The 18,515-nt window shown below is 42.1% G+C and overlaps 1 protein-coding gene and 1 long non-coding RNA gene across 4 annotated transcripts in view; one reads left to right on the forward strand and one right to left on the reverse strand.

Moving 5' to 3' along the window:
• Nucleotides 1–1,077: 1,077 nt before the first annotated feature.
• Nucleotides 1,078–18,515, forward strand: part of EDN3 (endothelin 3) — a 39,065-nt gene continuing 21,627 nt past the window's right edge. The window contains exons 1-2 of one of the 3 annotated variants that reach the window (XM_028735352.2): nucleotides 1,078–1,994; nucleotides 5,238–5,511. In XM_028735352.2, the coding sequence (XP_028591185.2) occupies nucleotides 1,943–1,994; nucleotides 5,238–5,511 (326 nt within the window). In that variant the 5' untranslated portion in view covers nucleotides 1,078–1,942. The remainder of the gene's footprint in view (nucleotides 1,995–5,237; nucleotides 5,512–18,515) is intronic. The other 2 variants (XM_028735350.2, XM_028735351.2) reach the window with 2 other exon arrangements.
• Nucleotides 9,075–17,938, reverse strand: LOC114599699 (uncharacterized). Its single transcript, XR_013393026.1, has 4 exons — nucleotides 17,835–17,938; nucleotides 16,981–17,057; nucleotides 12,832–12,950; nucleotides 9,075–9,163 (listed from the first exon to the last, which is right to left on the reverse strand). It is a non-coding gene; the product is annotated as an uncharacterized LOC114599699 (long non-coding RNA).

Here is an 18,515-nt window from a genome sequence, read left to right on the forward strand (position 1 = left end):
TATAACATATGTAACCCAGAATCCGCTGTTGTGGTAGATGACATGGGAAGGATTCTATCAAGTTAGGAAGCTGCCAAACCATTGGTCTAGGGCAGGGGTCTGCAACCTTTAAGACCAAAAGAGCCACTTGGACCGAAGAAAAAAAAACTGGGAGCCGCAAAACCATTGTGACATTTAAAACAGTGGGGAGTGTCGGGGCACACAATGCGCCTCCTCCCCTCGCTAGTATCCGCCCTGGAGCCGCGGCAAAGGTGTAAAAGAGCCACATGCAGCTCCGGAGCCACGGGTTGCTGACCCCTGGTCTAGGGGATAGGCTTAGATCTGGGTTCAAGTGCTCTCAGTGCCTGAGAGCGGTCCTCCTTGTTCTTGAACTCTTAACTCCCATCAACTCCAGTCAGCATAGCCAATACTCAGGGATTATGGGAGCTGCTATCCAGTGATATCTGGAGGGCCACAGCTGGTTCCCCATCTTTGATCTATGCCAGAAGTAGGCTACATTTTTCACTCTGAGGATTGCATTCCCTTCTAGACAACCTTCCAAGGAACACAGGCAAAAGTGGCTGGAGCAAGAAATGCAAATTTTGCCTTTGGACAGTAGGCTCTTGCTACTCCCTTGCCCTGAGTCTCAGGTTCACAACCCTGATCTATTTCCTAGTAGTCTTATAGTCTTAGTTTACGACTTTGGCATAGCTGTCAACTTTCAGATTTGAAAATAAGGGATCAACAGCCTCACCAGTCCCGGGGACAGTCTATGGGATATCTAACAATCCGGGATAGCAGCGGGAAACGGCGCTGGAATAAGGGAATTTCCCGCAAAAAAAAGGGAAGGTTGACAGCTATGGACTTTGGTCATACAGCATTCCTGTCTCTCAGCTCCAAACAGGTCAACTGCTGCTTCTGGCCCCGGTCCCTGGGTGTTGTAGGGCGGGGCAGGTACGCTCAGGATAGGATAGCCAGCAAAGATTCAAGATTGCTAAGCACTTTGCACATTAAACCGTTTCTGTATATGATACATGCATGGGCGTAGCCAGGATTTTTGTTGGTGGGGGGAAGGCTTTTGTTAGGGGGGGTAAGAACCTCAGAGTTGTCTTGATTTTTTATTGAGTTAGGGGCTTGGCTACGCCCATATGGCCACATGCTTTTTATACAAGCTGCGTAACACGCAGTGGCTGTGGACGGAGCAGCGCATTGACGACCTCTCCACGACGCAACCTGCGAGCTAATGCCAACTCTCTGCTGCTCCGTATGCAAAACCCGGGCTGGGGCGGAACCAATCAGGACCAGAACCAGCTCCCAGGCCCCGCCTTCATCCCTAAACCCACCCCTCCTCCGACGGCTCGCTTAACAACTCGGCGCAAGTGATGGGATGAGAAACGCGCGCAAAACCCCGTTTTGGCGAGAGGTGGCTCGCCTTGGCGGAGGAGCGTCCGGCGTTGCTGCTTTTCTCGGCGCTTACCTGGGCAAAGCTGCCGTTGCAGCAGGATGCGGGAAACAGGAGGAGACGGAGAAAGACCATAGCAACTCGGCAATCTCGCTTGGAAGCGGTTTGTGCCGGTGCGCGCGTGGGAAGCCCCGAACCCGCGTTTCGGATCGAGAGGTGCTGAGAGAAGGAGGGAGAGGAAAGGAAAGGCGAGCTATGGAGCGCGTCTTGGCTTTGCAACGCTTTCTTCGGGACTAGTTCTGCAAAGAGGGAGCTGGAGGGCAAGCGGGGTAGGGGCGCAACCGGCAATCCAAGACCCCAGGCGCCATTAATTCCTCGGCGCGTGGAGGAAACACGTCCGGGAGGAGAACTTCCATGTAGCCGCGACCCGGGATTTTCCCTTCCGTCAGGGGTATATTTGCACGCGCAAGTCTTACGGGGGTTCCCCGCCCCGCCCCGCCAGCCCCTTCTTCCTCGCCGTCTGTGTTTGCCTGCAAGTTGCGAAGCTTCCCATTGGATTTCATGGAGCTGGGATTCCTGGTACTTGTTGGGCTTACAGTTATCTCGAGTACAGGTAAAAAAACCAAACAAAGGTGGTGAAGAAAGAGATCGATTGTATTGGTTATTTCTGATCGCTTTCTCGGGAGGGATTCCCGGGAGCGGCGATACTGAACAAGAATTCGATTTTGCAGCGATTAGCCGCGCGATCCGTAACTAGTTTACTCAAAACCCAGCCCTTGAATTGGCTTACTTCCCTAGTAAATGTGGATAGGTTGTGAGCTATGCAATTCTATCACGTCTCAGAGGTAAATCTAATTTAGTTCTATGGGTCTTATTCCTAGTCGAGTGTTGGATTGCAGTGGAAGATTGCAATCCTATACCCACATACCTGAACGTTAAGTCCACTGAAGTTTCAAATCCTATGGGCATTAGTGCCTCCTAGTAACTGTAGAGTCAAGATCAAAGATACAGTTCTCTTAATGGCATTAGAGAAATTCTAAACACTGTTTCTTCTGTTTAACAATAACAGCACTATTATTAATAATACAATATAATAATTATAAAACTTAAAGAACAATGTGCTCTATGGAATACCAAACAGAATAAATAGGAACAACAAAATCTTGCCAGAAGCTTCTAACTTCTGAAATGTTAAGTAATTATAAAATTTAAATGGCTACATCAATGACTATTCCCTTGGTGACTTAAAAGCAAGACAGTATTAAAAAATACACTGTACAATAATTAAAAACAACAATTAGCAATAAAAAATAGAAACAAACCAAACACCAAACATGTAAAATTGCTTTTCCACCCCCTTGCTTTTTAAAAATAATGCTATTTGGCAACAAAAAATTATGAACCCACCTTTCCATATTAACTGTTCCTCAAATGAAATATGTAGGACTTTCTGGAACAAGGAAATCTGACAATTTTTCTAAAAAATAAAAAGCAGAGACCTTTCCAAAGTATTATATTGATTATGTGTACTTTGGAGCTATGCACGTTTGCTGCTGAACAAAGAAGAATGTTTTCTCGTGCTGTGGCTGTGATGAACAGGGAGCCTGGGAATAAATCCCTGGCTGAAATCTAACCTCAGTAACACATTCTCTTCATAGCATCAAGGATAGCAAAACCACTGTCTCTTGGCTGCAATGGTGTTGATCATTCTTGCTTGCCTTACCAAGGGGTTGTGAGAATCATCTTAGTAGTCTATCTGAAATGCTTTGAAGACGCAAAAAGTCCGGTATTGTCTCCACCAGGAAGTTCTCTGACGGAAATAATAGTGCATTATTTTGGGCATCTCACATGGTTGTACTGCACTGGTTGCACCTAGGATCTTTTGCTTGTAGAAGTGAGGATGCCTGGAGTGCACTTTTAAGATTGCACTGTCATCCCTGCAGGTATTGCTCTGATCTCCCTTGAAATCCTGCATGCCAGATGACAATAAAATGTGCCTCTAACTTGCATGCTATGGCTTGTTGCAAGGCAGCACGCTTTTGGTGAGAGGTTTTCTCACAGTGTAATATGGCACTAAATTATTCAAGGAATTTTTGGAGTATTTCCTGCATTTCAGGATCTAGAAGTTGCACAACTCCGAGGGATAAATTGCACATTTCTAGTGGCCAAGAGCAAATGTTGAAGCCTGTGGTCCTCCAACATCAATAAAAGACTTCTGATATCTGTATACTGGCAGCTTAGGAGAAATTAGTGCTTGTTATACTTGGCAAAGTAGTGCAGTTTGACAATCAATGTACGACTTTGTATTCTTTTTGTCCATTTGCTCAACTTTTCCCTCATTGGCATTGTTCTCAGGTAAGCCATAGTTGATATTTTACCAGGAATGCATGGATCAGTCTCATTTTGCTCCTCCCCTTGCATGAGCAGGAGCAACAAAACTGCCCTTGGTTTATGGTGTCCAAATTGTTGACTGTGATTTGTTTTTAACAAACAAACTACAAGCAAAATTTGGCTTCAGATCATGGTTTGTTGCATGAGCATAACCAGGACTTTTTTTTGGGGGGGGGCAAGCTTTATATGGGGGGGGCAGAACTGAATTATCTTCAATGCAATTGGTCAATTAGCTAAGTATTTTTATTTACTTGATATTGGGGGAAGCACCCTGGCTACGCCCATGGTTTGTTGGGATTGAATTTAGCCACAATCCCTGGTTTGGATAGTGAGTGGTTCTCACTAAGCCAAGGATTGCGGTTTTATGTTCCCACTAAGAGAGTGCTGTTGTGCTCAGGTCCTGCTTTCAGACTTCCCATAGGCATCTGGTTGGTCACTTTAAGAACAAGATGCTGGACTAGATGGCCCATTGTCCTGAACCAGTAGACTTTTCTTGTGTTCTTTTTAGCAAAGTGGGAGTGATCTGCTCATTAATGCTAGACTGTGGCTTAAAATGCCATGCAAGCCATCCTACTCACTTAGTGTCCTGCTTTGCAGACCATGGTTTATTAAACTATGATTTATTAACCATGGCTAAGTGATATGCGTCCATTGGCCATGTTCAGATGGTATGATAAACTGGTTTATTATGAGATGGATCAGCCTGTGCGAGCTTTCAGCTCGTGAGCTTTCCACTCCTCCAGCGTGACTGTGCGAAGTGGATTGGAAGTTTCACTTGTGTTCCTGATTAATAGCTGTATAGTGTTACACCCTGTGGTTTGAAGCTCTCTTGTTTCAAACAAACCCTAGCTATCATTAAGCATAGTTTTTCTTTGTTCAGATGGCATAACAGGTCATGGTGAATCAAACTGTAAGAGAAAGCTTCTGAGCTCCTCGTGGCCTTGACAGAGGAGGTGAGAGCGGTGTGTGCAAACCAAGGCTCACACAGGCTCATTCCTGTCATAATCACAGACTCATAGAATTGTAGAGTTGGAAGGGACCCTGGAGGATCATCTAGTCCAGCCCCCTGCAATGCAGGAATATGCAGTTGTCCCATACAGGGATTGAACCTGCAACCTTGGCATTATCAGCACCACGCTCTAACCAACTGAGCTATCCAGTGTGTCAATAAGCTGTGGTTTATTATGAGGTCTGAACACATGCAATCATAGGTGGAAGTCTCAGTTGTTGATTAGCATAAATAGATGTTCATGATTTATTGCAGTTTCCATTCCATATGTTAAAAAGTAATCAAAAACAACTATTAACTTAGAGCAAACATGCTAAGGATTGTGACAGTCAATGGTCCTTTAAATCTTGTTCCAGATGTTGCTGTCTTTTTATTGGTCTTAAATGCCTTACTGCAGAAATAGAAGCTTCCCCTTCTGATTAAACTTTGTCTTTTATTTTCTCCCCGACTTTGCAGGCTTCTCACTGCCCGTCTCTCGCCCCCTGCTGCTCTACAGTGGTGGCAGTAGCAGCAACAGTGAGCTGAGGTTTCCAGGGCCCCACGGGAGGGTCAGCAAAGAAAACGAGACAGCAGTAGGAGGGCTGCTTTCAGCCGGCAACGCCACCGTGGGGAAAGTGGCTGGCCCACCGGAGGTACACCACAGAGCCAAGCGCTGCACTTGCTACACCTACAAAGATAAGGAGTGTGTTTATTACTGCCACCTGGACATAATCTGGATCAACACCCCAGAGTGAGTGAGGAGGTTTGCTCTGAATAATGTGTGAAAAGTGAATCTCCCTGCTGTTTTATATACTCCACATGCACTGTTGCATGTGGAGTATACACTTTAATCTGCATAACGGTATAGTCTGGTTATGCTGAATGAATAAGATACGGTATTAGTTTGTATACATGTCTTAGATGTTGTTTATGTAGCTCTTCTGTGGAGTTTGGCTGCGCTTCCAATGGCTGTGTATAACTGACTGTGTGTGCACCTGTTTATACACAGTTTGATTTGTATCGTCTAGCTAGTGTACCAGAAGCTGAAAATAGGATAAGATAAAGTGAATCAAAGTGGAGTAGCCTCCAAGCAAGGAACCAATGAGTAAAACTATTCATATGATAGCCCTAGTGAATTGTGCAAAGGCAACTGTTGGATAGGAAGGCAAAAATGGAACAGGGTCAGTAGCTGATCTTACTGGCATGAAAATTCCTTCCAGCTCTGAGTCTGCAAATAATGGCTTGGCTTTCTTACCAGTCACTACTTATTCTCACCCACAGTGGCATAGCATAGGTTGCTGGTGCCCCAGCAGGGCAAGTGCCCCCCCGGTGGACTGGGCAGCCCAGTGGTGCTGGACCACCATGCAAGGAAGCTGCCTCTGCAGCTCCCTCACATACCAGACTCCAACGAATGAGTGGCGCACCTCCTCTCCTGCCCCTGGGTCAGCCTGAAAGCTCTGGCATGGCAGCGTTGGGCCATTGTGTGAGGAACTTCCTCATGTGCCGGAGCCCAGCAGAGGAGAGGTGTGGTAATGCTGGTTCTTGTCTTCTCTAAGTAGAAATACAAATGCAGTTGGCTGTATTCCAGTGTGGAAGGGAGAGGGATTGTGAGCTGCTGGATGTCCTTTTTCGCCAGAGTGCCTGGGGTATTTAACTGAGCAAGTGGATTTGTAGATGCCTGCTTCCTACCCTAAATATTGCAGTGTCTTCACCAGATCCTGGAGTATGAAGTAAGTAAAGTAAAAGTAACGGACCCCTGGACAGTTAAGTCCAATCAAAGGCGGGTGTGGCACTCATCTTGCTTCTCAGGCCAAGGGAGCCTGTCCACAGACAGTTTCTGGGTCATGTGGCCAGCATGACTAAACCGCTACTGGCTCACGGAAGACCATGATGGAAACGCCGTTTACCTTCCCGCTGCAGCGGCACCTACTTATCTACTTGCACTGGTGTGCTTTCCAACTGCTAGGTTGGCAAAAGCTGGGACAGAGCAATGGGAGTTCACCCTGTTGCACGGATTTGAACTGCTGACCTTCTGATTGGCAAGCCCAAGAGCAGGGGTAGGCAACCAAAGGCCCAAGGGCTGGATGTGGCCCATTCGCTTTCTCAATCCGGCCCAAGAGGCTCAGTGGTTTAGACCACAGTGCCACTGAACCTATAGATGGAATTATTTTTGTAGCTGACAACTAATTTGACAAAAATAATTAAGATGCTGAAGTATTACCCCAATAGTGTTTACATAAAAATGGAAATATTTTTTTATTTTTCATTTTTACAATGAAAGTGAGTGCTGGAAAAGGTTCCCCTTCTCTTTTTTGGAGGAAGCTGCTGAATTTTTGCATCTGGCACATGTTAAAGTTAGGAGTTAATTTTTATATCCCAGTCTTTTCATTAGACATTTCAAGAATTCCACAAAAATCTATGGGCAGCATAGTCTGGCATGCAAGAAATACACACACACACACACACACACACACAATTCCCTTACTCTTTCCCCCCTTCTTATAAATCTGTAATATTACTGCTCAATTCTGCCTTGCTCAGACCACAACTATGTCTAGTTCTGGGTGCCACAATTTAAGAAGGATATAGACATGCTGGAACGTGTGCAGAGAGTAGCCAAGATGATCAAGGGTCTAGAAACAAAGCCTTATGAGGAACGGTTGAGAGTGTTTGGTACGTATAGCCTGGAGAAGAGGAGACTGAGAGATATGATATGCTACATGAAAGATGGAACAAGCTTGTTTTCTCCTGCTCTGGAGGAGCCAAACCAATAGATTCAAGTTATAATAAATATTCTTTGGGGTTTTTAAGCAGAGATTGGATGGTCATTTGTCATTTATGCTTTAGTTGAGATTCTTGTATTGCAGGGGGTTGGACTAGACGACCCTTGGGAATCCTCCCAAATCTACCATTCTGTGATTCTACGATTCTAGAACCTCTATCACAAATACTTTCTACTTGGGATATTCTTTTCTGGTGGTTGGTTCACTGGAGTTACACTGGGCTGCTAATGATATTATTACAGGCTTATAACTAGCCACTTATCTAATCATCTGTGGTGAAGCATTGCCTTCAGGCAACCAGGGAGGGAACACTGTATTTATTTTTCTTTCAACCATCCCTTGGCTGACAGTGGCTGCTTGGAATGTATAATGTTAGCAGGTAGGCTAGAAAAAGGGTTGTAGGTAAGCATCTTTTGTAAATTTATTTGCAGGGCTATATTTATTATTACTTTGACATGTGAATTTGCTAGGTGCTTACTATAGTAGGAATAATAATGTTATGCATTTAACATATTAGGCACTGTATGAAAGAAAAAAGATTCCTTATTCTTATTTCATCATGTGACAAAAGGTAAAAAGATGAGTATATTCAGGTTAATTAAAGTTTTTAATTATTGACATATATTCTCTCCCCTCTCCGAAAGGTTTAGCCTGTCCCCTTCCCCTGTCTTGCCACTCCTGTTTACAATTTTGGACTGAGTTTCTTGGGGCAGGCCTTTGTATTCATACAAATTGTAAAACACCCTGCACTTTGTTTGCATTATTTAAATAAACAAGTGAAACAAACAATGGATGGGCCATATAACAGTTGTTTCCATCTTGGCTTGGACTACATACAGCTTCAGACTGCAAAGGCTGCATAGTGCTCCCTCAAGAGACTAGTTAATCCCTGCCCATAGAAAATGAGCGTGTTGACAAGATTCTAGCATACCCTTCTCTCTTGTGTTTCTACTAGGTTTCTCTGTGTGAAAAGACAGTATGGCTTGGCTTCTTGTTTTAGACTAAGAACGAGTAGCCCTTTATGCATCCTCCAAACTGTTGCCATTCAGTTTGAAGATTTATACCCTACCTTTCAGTCAAAGGTTCCTCAAGATCGCTTAAATCAGATTTCAGTACTATAAAAGATAAAAACCCAAACATACACACATACACACATAAGCCAGCATCCCACAGGCTGAGCCACACCTTGGAAGGGCTTAGAGCTTCAAACTCTGCATTGTATCCTTCAAAATAATAATAGTGCATTTTAGCATGTGCAGAATGCCATTTCCATTGTTGTTAATAGACCACGTTTTCCCCAGACCAGGAATTAATGCGGTTTATAGATAAAGCAGATATTTATCACTGAGTATGAGCTATGCGAACCTCTAAGGTGGGCTGTGGTTTCCAGGTGGTTTCTAAGCAGGGTGTCGTGTCCTAAATTGCACTTCTTTCAGAGCATTAGTTTGGAGTGGCTTAAGCTGTTTTATGTACCTGAGAAACAGGCAAGTGGAAGCAGGAAAGAGGAAGCATTTGATTATTAGATGTTACTTGCCTTGTTTTTTAACAGCATTCCATTCATGGTGATCCGTGGGACAACAATTCGGAAGTGCTAGTGTAGAGCCTCTGCAGTTCAACATGCTGCAAGAAAAATATTGTGTCAAGGCACACTGAAAATGTGTACAAACTGTGTTCTGCTTGAGCAAATGGCTAGAGCATGCTATACAACTGTTGCCTTTCTGAAAAGCTGGATTCCTGAGCTCTTGGGACATAAGACTGCACTACTGAACTTTTATTGAGTTTATATCTGTTTACTAGTCATGATCTTTCCCATTTGATCCCTACAAACTATGATTGTAGTTTGATGGAAAGCAGAGAATTCCCTGTTTGATAGGCCCCTTGGCTATTTCATAGAGCTACAATTCCAAGAGGTGTTTGAGAAGAGGCTATTGCAGTTTTACTTCTTGGAATTTGTAGTATCAATACAAGCTTAGGTTACAAAGATATAAAATCGGAATGTACTTCATGTTTTTGTTGTAGCTTAACACAGATCACAATGCCACCTTGCATTCTAATGCCAAAGCATTGTGGAATAGATCAGTGGTTTCCAAACCGTTTCCCCTATGGACTACTTGAACATGGCTGAGGGTATTAGTGGACTGATTCTTCTGCCTGTTGTAGCAATTGTAATATGCTGTGTTATATGCTATATGATTTTTATTTTGTTTCTTTATTGCTTATAATATTTCTTATATATTGTTTACAATATGAATTCCATAGAATTCAAATTGTAATATGTTAAAATACATTATAAGAAACAAAAGCAGCACTAGAGTTAAACTGGAATACAGATTACTTTGACCCCTCATGAAGATGCCAGTTGCAAAAACACTGCAGTCCTTCAGATCCATCCAACTTTAAAATACACTTGATTTGTGGCTTGAATAGTTAGCATTTAAATTCCATATACACAGAAAATGTATGACACCCAGATGCATGTTTTCCACTTTAGTACCCAGTTCTCACAGATGAACGGCAGGAATTGAAAACAGTGCCCGCTGTGTCATAAAGAACTATATAAGCATACATTTTCAATTAAAAACTCCTGTGTAATAGCAAATAACTTCATAAGAGAAATCCAGATGTTACAGGATTTTTTTTGAAAACTGGAAATTGTATGTTTCTCTGGATCCCATCATGTTGCACATATGGATTTTCTCAACTGCACTTTTTGTCAGATGATAGATTGCTTAGTTTTCCATGTTGCATATCTGAAAAGCTGTAATAGTTGCTCCAGGACACTTATAGTATTTTGCTCCAGTACACTTTTATAGTATTTTGCTTGTACTAGTAAGTGAAGGTTTTTGCTAGATATTTTGATAGGATATGCTTCTATTGGCTTCCATATCACTTTAGTTCTCATATATATATTTTCAAATATTGCTCCAATAACAGCCTCATTATGACAATACCAATTTTATCCAATTGATACAAATATTAATGCCAATAATTCAAATGTCAAATTATAAAGTTTAATTAAACTGGCCCCATTGCATGCTAGAGTTGATAAGCTTATTCTTCTACATTTTTTTCTGTGTTCCAAAATTGTAATAATTTTCATTCCTTTCTATTCAGATATAAATATCCCTTATATAACAGTTACAATTTTGTGATTTCAATTCGTGTTGGTATAATAGGTAATTTATAAAATTTCAAGTGAGGAACTTTAGCTGTAATCGTTATTCTTTCCTGTGTGTGACGATGTCTTTCCATCCATATATGGTGTTGTATCCTTTATTCCTGCAACTGTTGATGGTTCCAGTCATGTCTTGGGAGAAGTTGTTATCTCAGAGTTTTCAAAAGTCACTACATCACTTTGTCCTGTGATTTGGTTTCTAGTAAACAAGCCATCTTTGCCATTTTTCCAGCCTAGAAAGAACGGTTTGTATCCAGACTGCAGATAGTTACCGGTAATCCAGAAACTTCTGTTCTTGCAACTGGCAGACTCCTTTCCTCCCTGCCACTGATTTATGGCCATTTATCCTTATCTCAAACACATTCTTTTGTGGATAATGGAGGTTAGGGTAGATTTTGCTCTATATTTTCAAAGCATAGCCTTTCTTCCCTGGTTCCCGCTCAGTTCCTTTCTCTCTCTCACACAGTTTCAATTTTGTTAAATTCCATATTATATTCCAATGTCTTCCATCCTTACTTGTGCAGATATTTAAAAATAAAACTTCCATTTTGGGGTGGGGTTGGGGTGTGGTTGCTGTATCATAAAAGTAGAGAAAACCCTTAAGTAAGCAAACCGTGGGCTCCCCTCCCTGCATTGTCTCTTTCACTGAATGAAATCTGCTCTCAATCCAAACCTTTCGCATCCTTGTAGCTGGGTTGTTTTCGCAGTTTCTTATCTCATCGTCTCTGGCATATGCCTGTAGTTTTCTCAAATTAAAATCCAATTAACAGCATAACCTGTGTTTCCAGGAACGGGATGGGGGGCGGGTTCGCGGCAGCTGGAGTGCTCCGTGCACCCAATACCTTTGCCTACCCTCGCATTCCATGGGGAAGCGAGTGCCAGACTGCCAGGCAAACTGCGGGTGAGAGCCTGGTTCCTCTTCCAACCAAAGAGGAATGCAGATAATGAAATCCCCTTATCATCATCTGATTATCTCAGTCTGTTTCTCTCTTGCAGTGGTGGGAGAGACCCCATTCCTGGTGCACCGGAATCTGGAAGCTATATCACTGTGATTCTTGATCCTAATGCTCCTCTTTGGCACAGAGATGGAATGCAGAATAATTGCCACACCACATACCACACAGTAATGTACTGAGTGAATTGTTGAAAGATTGGTGCGGCTAATGCTGGCTCTCTAGGTGTACCTGTGCCATACATTAGTACATTTGCCTAATTCACAAATTGCATTTTTTTAGAAGTAAACCTTTAAAATGCTGTGAGTGAAGTGGCTTAATAAAGGAATATGAATTGACATTCTAAACTCTATTTCTCTTTTAAAATGCAGGCTAAATCATGACCCAAATAATAAGACATTATTTCAGTATTCACAATTTTTGTGCATTGAATATGCCACGTTTTGAGCTTCTGTTTATCTTTATTTATCTGCTAAAGGAAGATGACATGGATAAGAATGCATTTGGCGTTCTCATTTTAAAGCAAACTTAGGGTTATTTCAAAGTATTGTGTTTTGAAATTTCTGATACTGCTTTTGTAAGGAACCTACATAAACAAATTGTGGCTGTTCCCTTCAAAACATTAATCAATGCGACCCAGGACATCTGCTGTTTGCCACTTGTAATTTTTCAAAGGAGAAAAGATTAGACATGTGGTTGGTTTTCATACCACATATGATAAGCATGTGTTTCTTTCTTGGGAAACTGTTATTGGAAAACTGTTACTGGCTTGCACACTTCTGTCCTTAGTCTCTGAACCTTTTTTTAGTATATATAAAAAAGAGGTACTGCTAGGGAACTTTTAAGGTGAGGACCTTTTCACACAATATAGATTTCTGTAAGTTATTGCTTTTGTGTAGATGAGCTCCTCAAACACATGATAAATGCACCCTTCTCTTTAATAGGTTGCACATTGCTGCCACATTTCTGTGCAATAAAATACAACTGAATATTAAACTCTTATCAATGTTGTTTTGTACCAAAGCATTATCTGTCTAGATAAACCTTCTTGCCTGAGGCAGCTTAAATTTGAGATCTGAATTTGGGAAATAAACATCTCACATCATAGCATACTATCAATCAATCAATGAGCCAGTTATCCTTGATCAAATTCCGCTCACCTTAGTAGGATTATACGTGCAGAATTGCTGGTTCCAGTCCTTAATGTTGAAAAATGGGCCTTCTGCAATGAATCAGACATATGCTTTCCATTTTTAAATTGGCAGTGCTTTCTAATAAACTTGTGAAAGAGTGTTAAAATAGAAAACACTGTTTTGAATTTGATTTGCCTTTTCTGCTATGCTGAATGACTATTCAGACTCAGGCAGCCAAATTCTCTACTGTAGTTGGTCTAGCCACCAACTACCTCTGGTGTTAAAGATAGGAAGACATGAAGTTCTGCCCCACATGCCATTGTTATTTCCTGCAGATTCCTTACTCCTTCTTTTTGCTAGTGCAACACTGGCAATTTGGTTGACAGTGCAGGCTGCTGAACCTGGGAGGGTGATGCATGGGTTCAAATAGCTGCTTATGCATGAAACTTGCTGGGCAATACTGAGTAAATCATTACCCTACATCAAAGGGTTGTTGTGAGGATAAATTTGGAAAACAGTGGAGACTTGATTCTGTCTCCCTAATATTTACCTACAAATTGACAGGATGTTCAATTTTTCTGAGGATTTATGCACTAAGTAAATCAAACTTAGGCTGATTTCAGAAAGCTTAAGGCACTAGTGGGTCAGAAATACTCAAGAGAAGGGAGTCCTAGATGAATGAGTCAGCTAATGAAGGCACAAAGGCAGACAATTCCAGCAAGAAAGAAAAGGTCGAGGCATCTCTTCTTCCTTCTTCGGCGATCACTCGTAGCCGAGTAAGATTGTCTTTCATAAACACGGTTTTAACAATGAGTCCGTAAGTGACTGCGGAGGCCAATTCTGGATCCACATGTCCTTCCCCAGTGGGGACATTGGTTTCTGGGAGGGAGCTGATCACGGTGTGGATTTGCCAAGCATGCCTTCCTCCTAGCACATTTCTCCTTTGTGTCCTGAGTTCGAGTGTCTTCAAAGCCCATGACACCTTTGGTAAAGGCTGTTCTCCAACCAGAGTGCTCGCAGGCCAGTGTTTCCCAGTTGTCAGTGTTTATACTACATTTTTAAAGATTTGCCTTGAGATAATCTTTACACCTCTTGTTGACCACCAGCATAACGCTTTCCATTTTTAAGTTTGGAATAGAGTAGTTGCTTTGGAAGACGATCATCTAAAGAAACTGGTGTGGCTGCATAAGGAGCTTATGAATGAGCTGAGAGTTAAGAAGGGCATGTGTAAGAAATGGAAGAAAGGAGGAGTATACACGAGTAGTAAACAATTGGAGGGTGAATGCCAGGTGGGCTAAAGCTCAGAATGAGCTCAGGCTTGCAAGAGAGGTTAAAAATAATTCTATGTTCGAAGCAAGAGGAAGAAGAAACAAGTGGTAGGTCCTCTGCATGGAGAAGATGGAGAAATGCTATTGGGTGACAAACACCCACTTTGCCTCTGTCTTCACCCAAAAGGAAAGCGATGCCCAGCCTGGTGATAGCATAATAAACTGATGTAAGGAGGGAGCAGTTCTGTTATTCTATGATTAAATGTGGCATGGTTGCTGGTATAATATAGAATCATAGAATTGTAGAGTTGGAAGGGACCTGAGGATCATCTAGTCCAACCTCCTGCAATGCAGGAATATGCAGCTGCACCATAAAGCTATTGAACCTGCAACCTTGGTGTTATCATTCTCTACCATTCTCTAGCCGACTGAGCTATCCAGGCTTATATACGTGCTTATTTGTAGGGAATGGGAGTTAACTAGAATAATAAGGGTGGGAAAGTGTTTTAAATGTGCCAGCCCGCTGATGTGTTGGAATCAGTAAGCATGTGTTGCTTATTGGGCAGTGTTACTCAATGACATTGGTATGCCAAGTTTTCCTCTTCATATGCTCTGCTGCATTAGCAACATGCTGACAGACTGCTAGCTGGTTTATATTTTCATTCCTTCCTACCTTTTTTTTTTTATTCCAAAGCTTCAAGGCAAGTAACATATTTAAAAAGGAATTTAGGTATACAATATAATTGAATTCAAATAGATTCCTTCCTCATTAACTCTTGCTGCCAAATGGGCAGCTGCCAATCTGCTAAAGGCTGAACATTTTCCAGAAGCACCACAAACCTTTCCACCCTTTGTTTTCTCTCCCTATTAAGACGAAAAGACTTCTAATGGCCAGTGCTTGATGCCTGGACATTTTAATTCCCTGCTGTTTTGCGGGTTCCTGGCATGTTTTAAACTTTACTAGCACAGAAGGTTTGGTGTAATTTCCAAGGGGTCAGACCAAATGAGGCAATTTAATTAAGCAATGACAAACCTAGACAGCATCTTAAAAAGCAGAGACATCACCTTGCCAACAAAGGTCCGTATAGTAAAAGCTATGGTTTTCCCAGTAGTGATGTATGGAAGTGAGAGCTGGACCATAAAGAAGGCTGATTGCTGAAGAATTGATGCTTTTGAATTATGGTACTGGAGGAGACTCTTGAGAGTCCCATGGACTGCAAGAAGATCAAACCTATCCATTCTGAAGGAAATCAGCCCTGAGTGCTCACTGGAAGGACAGATAGTGAAGCTGAGGCTCCAATACTTTGGCCACCTCATGAGAAGAGAAGACTCCCTGGAAAAGACCCTGATGTTGGGAAAGATGGAGGGCACAAGGAGAAGGGGATGACAGAGGACGAGATGGTTGGATAGTGTTCTTGAAGCTACTAGCATGAGTTTGACCAAACTGCGGGAGGCAGTGGAAGACAGGAGTGCCTGGCGTGCTCTGGTCCATGGGGTCACGAAGAGTCGGACATGACTAAATGACTGAACAACAACAAAATTATGCAATAAAAGGCTGTTCCAACTAAAGGGCTTGATTTACATATAGAAAATGGTCTTAGGAAAGGGTTAAGTCACCCCAGCAGCTACTTTTATGCAAAGGGAGAAAAAAAACTTGGGAGATATGTGACTCTCCTTTCATGTTTCATGTTTTTTTTTCAGCCAAGTGGTGTTACCCACAGGAAGGAACTTAAAAGTTTCCCTAGCCACAGAATTATGTCAAGCAAACTCTCTCCCAGGCTGTAGGTGGTTAAAATCTTCTTGTTTTGCAGACCAGGGGTAGGCAGATAATTGTTCTGGAAACGGGTCTTTTTGTGGCCAAGTTGATGCTCTTAACTTAGTGTGTATTTCCTTTATTTTGGTTTTGCTGAGTTCTACTGTTCTTGATTTCTAATTGAAAATATATATGAGAGCATGGTTTATGACAGGGATGGCGAACCTTTTGCAGTGTAACTGTTGCATTCCTGCATGGGAGACCTTTCAGGGACCATATGCTAGTTCTGGCAGGGCCAGATTTAAAATATATGACACTCACCTTTGTATAGTAGGCTACATTCCAGTCACAAACAGGTTGGCTTTCTACACATCCACAAAATCTCTCCATCCATCCATCCATCCATCCAGGCAGGCAGGCAGGCAACTGAGGTATTATCACAGTTCCAGGACACATTCCCACCTCTACCCTGGCAGAATCACTCAAAAGGAGGGCCTGGAACAGAGCCAGTAAATATTGTGGCCTGGGGAGGGTCTGGGCAGCCACATTTAGCCCCTGTGACTAAGGTTTCCTACTCGTGCTTTACGAAGCAGGGTGGATATCTGAATAGAAATAAAATACGAGTCCATGTTGCTACGTGACTGAGGTCTTGGCGAACACTGAGTTATTCCACATTATGCAGGGTGTGATAATAAAGATTATCTGAATGCCTATTTGAAATACTTAGGGTGTAAAGTCCCTTTGGAGGAGGAAGATGTCAGCTGTGTTCTTTGTAAAGCACTACGTACATAGATGGTTCTATAAAAATTCACTAGTAATAATAAACATTGCAGATGTTTATAACAAACATTTACACATTCCTTTCTGCAAGACCCAGTTCTCACTGAAGTAGTAGAACTGCAAGTGTGTCTCGCATGATTGTTCTTTGACATGAAGAAAGTTCCAGGCACGTAGAAAATTAGTTCTAGCAGATAGATTGATGAAGATGTCAACCTAGGGTGTGGCAGCTGTGGAAAACGTGAATTCCGAGTTAGGAATCATTAGTCACAGGAACGAAAATGAAACTGTCAATATCATGATGCGGTTATACAAATCTTTGGTGAGTTTTGAACACCATCCTGGAAATACTGTGCACATTTCTGGTACATTTCTTACCTCTAAAAGGATATCATAGATCTAGCAGAAGTTCAGAGAAGATCAACCAAAATGATCAAGGGATTGGAGCAATTCTCCTATAAAGAAAGGTTACTGCATTAGCAGCTTTTAGTCTGGGGAAGAAAGGTGAGTAAAGGGGACATGATAGAGTTGTCTAAGATTATGCTTGGCATAGAAAAATTGGATACAGAGGCATTTCTCTTCCTCTCTTGTAATCGTAGAAACGGGTGCCATCAAATACAGTACTGAATGTTAGTATATTCATGGCAGCCAAAATAAAGTGCTTTCCCCACACACTGCACAGTTAAATGCTGGAATTCATTCCCAGAAGATGTTGTGATTGCCATTAACTTGGATAGCCTTAAGAGAGATTAGGCAAGGTCATAGAGGGTAAGACTATCAGTGACTACAAAAATGATGGCTATTTTCTGTCTTCCATTGTCGGGAGGCATTATACCTCTGAATACCAGAAATCACAAGTGGGGAGAATGCTGTTCCACTCAGGTCCTGTTTGCATGTTTCCCATGGGCATTTGGTTCTTCACTGTGAGAACAGGATGCTGGGTTTTGACCTGATCCAGTATAGCTTTTCTTACATTCTTGCCCAAATCACAGCACACTGGTAATGCTCAACAAGATACAAAACTTTTTTTATCATTATTCTCTCCTGATTAAATTGTGTGTGTGTGTTTGTTTTGGAGAGGGTTGTATGTTCTCTGTACTGATTTTGTGACGCGAAATCATAGTATTAGAGATGTTACAAGAAGCCCTAAAGTGCAGTCTTGAGTTCTGCATTAAAATTGGTTATGAGAGTGATGTAATTTTGAGTCACCTTAGAATGTAATGAACACTCACCCTTTGGAGCAGACTGTTTAATACTCAGAGGCGTCAAGGAAACACAGCTGCCAAGGGACATACGAGGCTTAATTCATAGTTCTGTGAACTCCTTTTGCTCTCTGTGGTAGAATTTGACATCACAGTTACCTAGAATTGGAATTGCTCTAGGCCAGGTTTCTGTGCTCTGCTGCTTTACTTGAGAATGTCTTCATATGTATCTTCATAAAACAAAAAACAGAATGTTAAACTACTACATATGACTTTAAAATTATAACGGCAGAACAGTACAATGGAAGTGGAAGACTCCTCACCACTAAAGGAATACAGTGGTACCTCGGGTTAAGCACTTAATTCGTTCCGGAGGTCCGTTCTTAACCTGAAACTGTTCTTAACCTGAAGCATCACTTTAGCTAATGGGGCCTCCTGCCGCCGCCGCACGATTTCTGTTCTTATCCTGAAGCAAAGTTCTTAAACTGAAGCACTATTTCTGGGTTAGCAGAGTCTGTAACCTGAAGCGTATGTAACCCAAAGTACCACTGTACTTGTGACAAAGCACATAATGAACCTGGGGAATTTGCTGCCACAAACGTAGAAGGGGACTGGAAAAACCATGTACATGTCAGACAATATTTACAGCCTTTGGCTATAAAAGGAACCAACCATGCTCAGAGTTAGAAACCAGACAGTTAATATGTTTGT

This window comes from Podarcis muralis, chromosome 5 (genome assembly GCF_964188315.1).
Source record: "Podarcis muralis chromosome 5, rPodMur119.hap1.1, whole genome shotgun sequence".
NCBI classification, from domain to species: domain Eukaryota; kingdom Metazoa; phylum Chordata; class Lepidosauria; order Squamata; family Lacertidae; genus Podarcis; species Podarcis muralis.